The 11403-nt window shown below is 34.4% G+C and overlaps 1 protein-coding gene across 1 annotated transcript; it reads right to left on the reverse strand.

Annotated features, from left to right (window-relative positions):
• Window positions 1–531: 531 nt before the first annotated feature.
• On the reverse strand, window positions 532–8805 carry LOC132163493 (polyamine oxidase 1). The gene is made up of 10 exons (XM_059573806.1): window positions 8618–8805; window positions 8270–8519; window positions 7918–8052; window positions 7671–7732; window positions 6989–7143; window positions 5382–5525; window positions 3720–3869; window positions 1857–2111; window positions 1298–1379; window positions 532–1165 (listed from the first exon to the last, which is right to left on the reverse strand). Exons 1-10 carry the CDS (start codon window positions 8667–8669, stop codon window positions 960–962), a joined length of 1491 nt encoding a protein of 496 aa, XP_059429789.1. The 5' UTR covers window positions 8670–8805; the 3' UTR covers window positions 532–959.
• Window positions 8806–11403: the final 2598 nt, after the last annotated feature.

Genomic DNA, 11403 nt, shown 5'->3' on the forward strand with positions numbered 1-11403 from the left:
GTTGCCTTCCATTGTACAGCCCATGAGTCTATTACACCTTTAATCAACAAAAAACTACAAAAGGAAAAGGGACTTACCAAAATGGGCCATGTTTTAGACTCTTTTTTTTTGGCTTTTTCATTTCAAATGATGAAATAAACCACAGGGTGGCCAATAGGGCCAATAGCCTTTACATAATGCATGAAGTTAAAGTTTGATATCATAGGTCTCTTATCTAATTACAGGTTGTGTGTTGAAAATGTGGTTTCTAACCAAATCTAGTATTATGCGTGGAAAATGCTTGTGGTACTATTACTTTTTAGTATAAATCCTTAATGACGTGGCAAAGCACATGAATGCCACATGGGTGGAAAAATTAAGCAATAGTTTAGTGACTGAAATATTATACATTGTATCATTGATTTCAATTCTCATATGTCAAATCCATACATGGCAAATTTCACAAGAAGCAACCACTTCATTCCTATGAAGGGCCTATTAATTGTCTTTAGCTGGTACTCGTAAGTAATGAAGATGTTGGATAGGATAGGATAGGAAGAATTAGAAATCTTTGCATAATCATTATTCAAATACAAGAAATGGAAAGAGTTCTTTCATGTGTGAACAGGTACAGGTCAGATTAGAATTGTAGTATGGCCTTTCCTATCCTTAATGTCAGTTCTTAGTACAATGAACAATATTTTTATATGTATGCCCCAAAACCAATTCCCTTCAAGAATCCAAAACTTGGCACCCCCATTAATCTACCAGTTACACAAAAAGGAGAATCAACCCGTGCGTCCGATCGCATGCCTTCCCATTTTCCTGCTCTTTGTATCTAACTTTACTCTACCTTATGGACGGAATCAAGGAACCGAGTTTAGATTCAAATCCATCCAGCCATTAGTCTCGTTAAGCATATTTTTGTCGTCATCATCATCATCATCAACTAAGTGAGGTGTCTCTCTTGGTTCATATAGTCATAATATAGCTTCTGGAATGACAAGCTTGCCTCTAAGATATAGTTGTGTATGAATATCACATTTGTGTAGACTTGAGACTGCATCTGTCTGTGTCAAAGTTAATGATCCAGTCAATGCTAACAAGGGCTCTAGCAAATGATTTTTACTCTCACTTTTTCTTTCCTTCCTTATTTCATCTACTAAAGCTTTTCCGGTATCAATACCTGTCAAGTTGATCATTACAAAAACATGGCCCCAATAAGATGTAAGCTATTAAACAACGAATTTGGTTTACTATAGAGACATTGACATATTGTTTTATAACTAAAAAATACTAAGATACATCATCTGCTCACCTGCTAGGTATCCACCATGGACGTAACCGCTGAATCTTTCGCTCGTGTGTTCACCGGTAAAGAAGATCCGTCCGACCGGGGCCTTACCGAAACATAAACAAGTTTCAATACAGAATCATAATGGAACAATTCTGATAAAGTTGATATGCAGAAATCAAAAGAGACATGATTAAGAATTTCATTATTCCTCCACCTCATTTTGCTTTTACTCTTCACATTGCAAAAAAGTACATCATTAGATACCAATAAAATGCATACCCCACCTCCCACCCTTTTCAAAGGGAAAATCACTTGTAACTTATAGTTTGTTATGCTTTAAAAAGAAAATGTAGAAGCTCAGATTTATTTATTTATTTTTGGATGACGGGGAACCCTCCAAAGGCAAGGCAATGCCACTTCGCCTATCGGGCAAACCCCAGACCCCATGCAAAGCACCCCTTCCACATGTCGTAGATGTAAATTAGCTCTTTCAAAAAATTTTTAAGTAACTCATATGTTCATCTCATATTTTAAGTTTATCATTAAGATGAAGTTATGGAGTGTAAGCAAGACAGAGTACCTTAATATTTTGAACAACTTGAAGATTAGAGATGATGGGGTAATTGCTGTAGCTGCCACGCTGGAACCTGTTATTCCACCAGCGTGGAACAAGTATATCAGTGGCATTAGGTATGTTGGGTCCAAACATGTCCCTAAGCACCCCCATGGCTTCTTTCAATGTTTCTTCATCTGATTGAGCTTCCACACGTTTTGATTCCCCATTAGTCAATGTCACCACCAGGATATTTGAACCAGGGAATGCATTCTCCATGTGCTGATGACGTAGCAACAGATCAGCAAGAAAGTTGGATAATTCAATGATTAATTAATGATGAATTAATGGATGATCTAATCCCACACCAATATTAAAAGATAATTTGTTTAAAAAATTGACATACTTTATTGTTTATAATATATATAAATTAGAATCTATAAATACCACATAAAAGATTGAAAATGATCGAGACGTGAGATCTTGCATTGCCTCCACAAGAGGCCACGTAGTCCTTTAAATAATTAAATCTTCTGCTAATCAGGTGGATGATTTAATTTTAAAATGCAGGGTTTTAAAAAAAGAGAAAAAAAAAAAAAAAAATCAAGGTTGGTTCTCATTGTGCAGCTTATATTGCCAGCTCTATGAGAGTGACAGGAACATCATTTGCATCACAAAAGGAAGAATCATTCAAAACTAATGATGCAAGGGATTTTAATTTTAGTTTGTAATCCCTACAAGAAAATAATATTTCTTATCAAATCATAAATGGAGGACAACCATTAAAAACATGCAACCATAGTTGGAAATGTCAACATAATACAAGAGTATCAAAATTATCTTAAAAGCGAAATGCTAGTTAGTAGACTGTTATACGACTGTTACACAACTAAGATGGCGTGGAAGTGAAAATGAACTCTTGTTGATCTAAATGCTAATTTTCCACAGTATCTCAGTTCTCCGACAGTCGTATAACAATCTATAGATTTTCGATATCAAACAAACAAATTAATTATTTACACCAATTATTGTTCCTGATTTTGCATTTCAGAATAATGATGTACTCAAGAAAAGACACTATGATAGCCAGCTGAATCATATAACCAACAGAAGCAGTTCACCAAACTACACAATTGAATAAGATGACAATGGGTTTGTTCAAAGGCTCATTAGCAATATATATAAATCCAAAATCATGTGAAGCCTTTGATGCAATCCTAAAGCCTAATCGTTATCAATGCATTAATCATGTGATAATAGGTTAATGATTCGGTAATGACGCAATTTAATATATTAGAAAACAAGAAAACAGTGGGCGCTGGTAATGGAAATCCAAGTCCAAGATGCATGTACCCCACATGTACACGACATATAAATATATATAGATATCTATATCATAATAACAAAAACAATAAGCTATTATTCCTATACCTCAATTATAAGATATCCATCCAATTAATAATTTTGTTGAGGTTGAAATAGTTTAAGGTGCACATCAAAGATACGATGCATTTGTCTTCACGTTTGAGTCTCTGACCTAAAGCAGCTACCAACTATGATCCCTCCCTAACAAGTGATAAGTGCCAGCAACAATCAAATATTCTTTTGAGGACGACCATAATAGCACTCGTCCGTTGGAAACCAATGATAGGAAGAGTTTAAACAGGGAAAAACGATAGCCTAACCCAATCCCACTAAAGACATTGCTAGTGACATCTAAGCTGGTGGTATGAAAATAATCCCAAGTGCTTCCCGTTTCAGGATTCAACTCTAAGACGTTTGACCCACCAAATCATTAGAAATTAGCTCGAATGCCACTAAAGACTATACATTTGAATATTAGCTGGCAACAATAAAAATGAAAAGAATAGAAAAAGGGATTTCACAAACCTGCCAGAACGTGTAGTAGCCCCTCCTCTCGTGGGCATATATAAAGAACTCTTTTCCAGGTCCACATGGCCAGAACTTGTGAGGAAATTTTAAGAAGATCTTTGTATACACCATCACGTCACATGTCTCAATGGCCTCCGTTTTCCACCTCTGTTGCATTATTTTAATCATTATGTTAATACTTAATCCCACAAATTATAATATGAAATTGGAACTTCACGGCAGCAAAACTTAGGCTGAGGGACCACAAACATACATGACCAACTACCACCAATTTTTTATTTTTATTTATTTTTTATAATTTATTTATTTATTCATTTATTATTCTGTGTGAGTCCCAATCAAATTTGACTTATAAAAAAGAAAGATCACTCCCATAAAAATTTGCCTAATTGCACTTATCTGTAAATATCAGATCATGTGCATTACTATCATTTTACCACCCAATCAGCCAAGAATCTCTAGGCAAGCAACCCCCGAGTTGGAAATTATAAATTTGCACACCTTTCTCATTCAATGCATTGAACCGAATCAGAGCATTCACATTCGACTCAGCAAAATATTTAGCTTAAAAACACATTTTTTATTTTAACTACCTACTTTTTCAAAGCACTAACATCCCGCTAAATATTTTGAACATATGTCTTCCTCCATTCCTCCGGTCTAGTTTTCCTTCATTCCGAACACAAGTCAGAGTAGAAAGAAATTATTTCGACCCAGTTTAGATAAAAACTTTGTTCAATTTTGGAGCGTTTGTATGCATTTTTTCCAGCAAGTATATACTATATAATATATGCAATCAATTATATATATTGTCTAGATCTTGTTTGACAAGAATACAAAGTAGTAGTAGTACAAGTACAACCAACCTACCACCCACGATGTACAAATCCCATTTTTGTATATCTTATATAACCCCATGACAAACCAATCAAAAGTCAGATTTCATGATTAGATCAAAGGTGAAGATTGGCGGAGGAGCACCAACACCGCTGGATCATTCTTTCCCGTACACCGTACCGGTAGTCAACGAACAAACTCTAGTCTAACTCAACGATATCATAGAGAGAGAGTCCAATAGGGTTAGGTTTGGGTGTGGGGTGTGGATCATGCAACCCATATTTTGCAGCTCGAGAATCAGTGTGTTGCGTCATCAAGCAGTGAGCTTTATTTACTACAAACCCATTAAATTCTGACCTCTTTCAAGTTGATGGTGTATTTAATTTGTGGGTCACACCCTACGCATCAACTAAACATATAGGGAGCACCATTCTCTGCTAGACCCTTATCTCTATAGATTCCCCTATGGTGGACCAATAATGTATGTGCATCCTAGCTAGACGTTCTTTTTCTTTTTCTTTTTCTTTTTCTTTTTTCTTTTTTAATCTCCATAAGGGTTCTTGTCAATCATTCTTAGGGGGGGGGGGGGGGCGGCTTGGAGGAAAAAAATAATCCTCCTCGAGCCCCAACAGCTGTGATTAATTGTCACAGAAACAGTAGTCTCAGATTGGATTCCACTAATTACCACAAAGCATAGCATTTACTAAACTTTTTTAGTTAATGTAAATAACGTGACAGTGACAGTGAAAATGGGTTGTTATTGAGCAAGTAAAAGAAGGTTAAAAAGAAATTTAAAAAAAAAAAATGGAAGAAGAAACGTACGGGCAAGGGGGGTCTGAAGGAGATGAGATCGCTTTGAAGAACACCAATGCTGACAGACAAAACCACGTAATTGGCTTCGTAGTGGCAGCCATCCTCGGTTATTACCGTGACGCCGTTTCTCGAGTGCTGTAATTTCCGAACAACCTGGCCCCAAATCCGTGCACAAATAACACAACAATCATTAATGTGTGAGGCTTAATTTAAGAGAGAAAAATAGATGGAAAACAAAGTCCAAGGCAAGAAGTCAAACCAAAAACTTTGTGCAATTGGGGATGGATTTAATTTTAATAAAAAGAAAATGGGAATTGGGAAATGGGAAATGGGAAAGATTAATTGAGGAAGAATCTGTGCAGAGTTGAGGTACAGACACCCATTAAACCATTTTATGGGATCTTATGTAAACAGTAAAAAACCACTGTCAACTATTACAACATTGATATATTGTGATTCTTTTGAGCGTTTGAGGTAGCATAGACAAGAGCACAATAAATGGAGAAAATGACAACACCCCATACTTTCATGTTCTTTACGTGAGTTGATATGACATCTCACCTCATAGGGTATTGTTCTTGGTCATAATTTACACTGTGCAGGGTGATGGAAATTTGAAAGTTTGGGGCCTACGAATTTATGAGTGGTAAAAAGGGCTTTAATGGTTGCAAGCACCATCCCAATTCATGGCAATATGATTAAAATCAAAGCTATATATTGTTGATGGGTCAAATTTTGGCTATGAGTTGGGGTCCTCATCTCATAAAGCTCATAAAGTGTTTTTGTTTTTTAGCTTTGTTGTAAGTAAGCCTTGGAAATGGGGGAGAAATGGTCAGAGTAAAGAGTTATAAGAATGAAGATGAAAGGAATCCAATATAGCCATACATCTTAATTAATATCATATCAAAAAAGCATACCAAAAAAATCTTTGTTCATTTGAGTGCCTTCAACAATATTGTTCATCTCCCACTTCTAACACAAAAGGAAAGGTAACTTTTTACTGTTTCTAAAATCTGTTTCCCATTTGTTAATGGTGAAATCAATGTATCCGATTCCTCTTCAGTTGTTTGTATAGTAAGTTATCCATTGCGTGAGGTGTTTTATGATAGTGATAAATACTTATTTTATAATCCTGATTATCAAATACATATATATAAAAACTGATTATGACAACTAAATTAAACACATAAATCAACAATTTCAACCAGAAAAAAACAAAGTGCAGACACGATTACACGATGGTCAAAGACCAATAAACATCAGGGAAAATTCCCATTAACCTTCTTGATTAGAGTATTTTATTTCTGAGGTTAATTAAAGATTCTCCTCTGTTAAAAATAATAATAATAATAACTAAAAACTAAAAAGAAGAAAACAAAAAAATGAGTTGACTCCACAGCACAGAAAAAAAAAAAAAAAAGTATTTTTAAAAATAATAATAAAAAAAAAAAAAACGTCATTATCTGCAAATTCCAGAAGTGGGTCAATGAATCTCTACAACAAATGGAAAGTAGTACATGCAAAACCAAAAAGGAAATTCGGATTTTTCTCATAGCTTGCAAAACAAACAAAGCATAAAACAACAGAAAGAAGTAAAAAGAATGAGATTGTTCTACCTTGTTTAGTTTGAGACGACTGTCCAAGATTTTACCCTCAGGGGTGAAAAGAAAATCTTGGGCCATTTTGTACAGTAAATACTCATACCCTCTCTGATCTGCAACTAAAAATTCTCGTTCCCCAAAATCTACGTAAGTTGATATTGGCTCAACCTCTGTACCCAAAACACATATTCTCAATTTCATTCTTTTTGCACTTCAAAATAAAAATAAAAATAAAAGAACAAAAGATTCAGAATTAAACAAAAAAAAAAAAAAAATCTTTTATCCACGTTTAAAAGCACTTCTATTAAAAAAACAATCTTGCATTTAAAAAAAAACTTCTAACTTAGTTTAGTTTATTGAGACAAGAGTTACAATAACTCGAAAGACAAAGAACAAAAATTACAATAACTAAAGAGAGTAATTAAAAAGTGCCATTTTATTTTATTTATTCAGTGTTTTTTTTTTAAAAAAATAAAAAATAAACTTTATGTAAAAAAGAAAAAGAAAAAAGAATTAGACAAAATCCAATAAAAAAGTCAATCTAATATAAAACTATTTGACTTTTTGGAGGGGAGTGCATCACTGCATAAGCAAAGATCAAGGCATAGAATAAAAAATGAAAATCTTAGCTTTCCTTATTTTTCTTTTCATTATTTTCTGAGCAACCAAACGGAGTCTTTGAAGCTATAAAACTCACCTGCCATCTCAAAATCATGTAGAATGAAGTCAATGGCGAGCTCTATTGGCGTCTTCGGCATACTAAACAAGCACCCAACAAAAAAAAAAAGGGGAAGAAAATTAAATAAAAAAACAAAAAGGAGAAAGAAAAAAGTAAATAGATACGACAATAATGACAAAATCTTATGGATAAGTATAAGAAAACATATTCAGAATCTCTTCATATAATAAGCAAATATTAAGCTGATTAATAGCTTTCGACTTACGAAGCCGGTTCGGTTGAATCGCCGCACCCACCACCACCGCCACCCCGGTTCGCCTCCTGACTCAGCTTCTCAATCGCCGAGTCCACCGCCTTTTTGTACGAGTCTGCCGCCACTCCACTCGGGAAAATCTTCCCACTACATCCCCAACAAACAAACAAATTGTAAAAGTAAGCACGTGAAATGCATATAACAATCAAAATCTGTGATTTAATAGATTAGAGCTTGGAAATGTCGCATTAAAAAAAATTTCTACGAACTGGGTCGGAGGGAATTTCGCAAATAAAAAGGTCGGAGGGAATTTCGCAAATAAAAAGGTGACGTGTATTGGTGGTACGGATATTAGGGGATGTACTTGCTGTCATAGATGTTGTAGCGAGCATTGCTGTAGTCGGAGAAGCAGGTGCGGAGGCCGGACTGGTTGGCGAGCTCCCAGACGGGGTTGGACTCTTTTCCGCCGACGCCGGCGATCCAGCCAGCCCCGAGCTCCACCGACACGCCGCCGAAATCCTCCTTCCGGATCCTCCCGCCGATACGGTCCGACGCCTCGAGAATCACCAGGTCCTCCACTCCGTTCTCCGCTAACACCTTTGCCGCCGATATCCCTTCCCAACCCCAAAAGAAAAACCGAAAACATAAATGAGAAAGAAAAAAAAAAAGAGCAAAAAAGTATACGGAATCGACGGTGGAGATGCATATTTACCGGAGACACCGGCACCGATGACGATGACAGAGTAGCGAGAAGCGGAATCCATGAACGGAACGGAACGGAATGAATGTGTGTTTTTGCGTGAGAGAGAGAGAGAGAAGAGATGGTCTGGGTTTTCTTGAGGAGAGAGGCAGAAGTAGCGGGAGTCCGTTTATATAGTTGTCGATCTCGTTGGTGTTAACTGGTTGTTCTTTTTTTTCTTTTTTTCTTTTTTTTCTTTTTTTTCTTTTTTGTGGGTTTCCAGACGGTGGGGGAGGGAGAGAGGGTGAGATTCGAGTTGACATAATTGAATTAGTTTTCAGGCTGACGTAGCAGATGCGTAATTCGAGGGTGTTTTAGACTTTTAGTCTTTGGTATAAGGGTAGCAATGGAAATTCGAAAAAGTTGAGAAGTGGAGATCATGTTTGTTTGGAGTCTTAAATACACCTTAGAATAAGGAAATAAAATGATTGTAATTTTTTTAAAATGGAGAAAATTTTTTTTTATTAATAAAAAAATCATGTGAAAATCACGTGTTCTAAAAACATATGTTACCGATAAAGTTGAAAGAAAATTTTTTTAACTGAATTTAAAAGAAAAATTTGTCAAGTTTAAATTGTGATTTAGTTTTTAACTTTAATATATTTCCTATTATTCATTTGGCCGTTAAAGGATTTTAGGGTTAAACTTGTGAAGAAATTAATAATTAGTTCCTTAAGTGGTTAAGCCAGAAAATTGATTAATGATAATGTTTAACCCTTGAATTCAACTAGGCACAATAGATAACCATCGTGGTTCATATTAGAGTATATCATGAAGTTAAAGATTATCACCTAGCTAACTTAGGTAGAGTAGAAGTCTATTTGTATCCATTATGATTCTTCTATAAATATATTATATTGCAAATATCACTCAGAAAAATAGGAGCTAAATACAGCAGAAGCTTTATCCTATGGACGCAGTCGTAGGTTATAGACTGAACTACGTAGTTCAGTTGGGCACATACATGGGCGTGGATTCGACTCTCTGTAATAAATTATCACTCATACAAGCCTAATTAGTATCAATCACCTTAGGAACCACTAATGCCCTAGTGGAGCTGAGTTTGGTCTTGAGGGAGCACCTATGGTTCCCACCGTCTAGGCCTTTCCTGAATAGTGATGATTACTCTTAAGTAGAGTAACAACAGTTCATTGCCCCCTCCTATCCTTTTAATTTTTTTTTTTTAAAAAAATGGGCATAGGAGAGAAATAAAATGAATGCACTTAATTACTTGTAAATTGTGATATATTTGGTTTGCGAAATATTTTCCATATATAATAAATAATTCCCTTGATTGTTAAGAAAGAAAACCGATTGATAACATTTTCTTAACCCTTGAATACTCCTAATTAACTAAGCACAAAGAATTAAAATGAATGTTTTAAAGTAACAAAATTAATTACTGCCGGTTCGTGCATGTGGTTGGAGAAACGAATTTTTAGGGTGAAGAAAAATAAAAGTCCTTAATTATTAAGAAATAAAATCAATATTAAACATTAATTATGCCATGTCATGAGATTATTTATTTTCAAGCTAAGAGCTAATTTTTTTTTTTTTTTTTTTTTGACCACAGCTAAGAGCTAATTAAGTGGAGTTGCATATTTTCATCAATGTGAAAAGCTGTTGCTGGTGGTAAAGCAGACAGATCGAATTGAGAAGCTGCAACAAGTATATATGAAACCTGATCCCAAACTGAGAAATTGATTTGAGAAGCTACATTTTGTTTGAGAATCTTTTCATTAGTTCTAGGGTTGGTTCTCAAAAGTTATCTAACCAAAAAAAAAAATATACAGTTTTGTTAATGCAAGGGTTATTTTTTCAAAGTTTGTCAAGAAATTTTAGCCGCACTAGAAAAATACATGACCTAATGGATGATATATAGTTTCGATTTGTTAAAAGTTGAAACTCTATGAGAAGTGGTGAAAATTTAACAAATACAGACTTTGTTTGTTAATGCTTTTAGGAGGGTGTTTTCTATATTTTGTTTGAAAAAATGGTATGATGTAACCAGGGCGGCTCAATGTTTTCTGGATCCTTAGGTGAAACTTTTAAATTGAGCCTTATTTTTTTAAAATATTTATATATTAATTAAATAATATTTATTTTAATATTATTATTATATTTAGAGTTCTCATTTTTATTAATCCTTACAAAAATAAACACAACAATAAAAAAATCAAAATTTTTTTTTTTAATTAATCTTTACCCTCTTTGATACACTTGTTTCAAACAAAACCCACCAAAAAAGTTGACAAAAACTCATACAAAACCCATAAGAAAAATCAAGCACAGAAATAAACATTACTAAAATTACATTTTTTTTAAATTTTTTATGAATCTTTATCTCATTGATACACATGTTTCTCTCTCTCGCCTAGCCTCTTTCTCTCTCTCTCTCTCTCTCTTGCTTCATCTCTCTCCATGACTTTCTGTTTTGAGTGAAACTAAGGAAAGAGAAAAAAGAAGATAAGAGGGGAGGTTGTCGGCAATGGAAAAGAAAAGAGAAGAAGAAAAAGAAAGGAAAGAAAGTGGGCGGTTAGGTAGGGTTAAAATGATCTTTCAATATCAAATAATTTCGGATACATAAGTAGATATACTCTTTTTAAGTGTAAGGATATTTGTTTTTATGGGTTAATTGGTCTTATTTTACTATGGGTTTATTATATTAGGGCCTTATTAAATTGAGGCATTTTCTAAATTACTTACTTATCATGAGTAGAGGTCTTAAGTTTTTATTAAAAAAAAAAAAAATTAGGCCT

This window comes from Corylus avellana, chromosome ca1, assembly GCF_901000735.1.
Source record: "Corylus avellana chromosome ca1, CavTom2PMs-1.0".
Taxonomy (NCBI): domain Eukaryota; kingdom Viridiplantae; phylum Streptophyta; class Magnoliopsida; order Fagales; family Betulaceae; genus Corylus; species Corylus avellana.

What these genes read in the sequence shown, in the direction of transcription:
- LOC132163493 (XM_059573806.1), bottom strand. Translation starts at nt 8,669, where the DNA reads ATGGATTCCGCTTCTCGCTACTCTGTCATCGTCATCGGTGCCGGTGTC. An exon ending in CATCGGTGCCGGTGTCTCCG is followed by an intron (nt 8,520 to 8,617) that starts GTAAATATGCAT and finishes GGGGTTGGGAAG; the next exon opens with GGATATCGGCGGCAAAGGTG. An exon ending in CCATGGTGGATACCTAGCAG is followed by an intron (nt 1,166 to 1,297) that starts GTGAGCAGATGA and finishes TCAACTTGACAG; the next exon opens with GTATTGATACCGGAAAAGCT.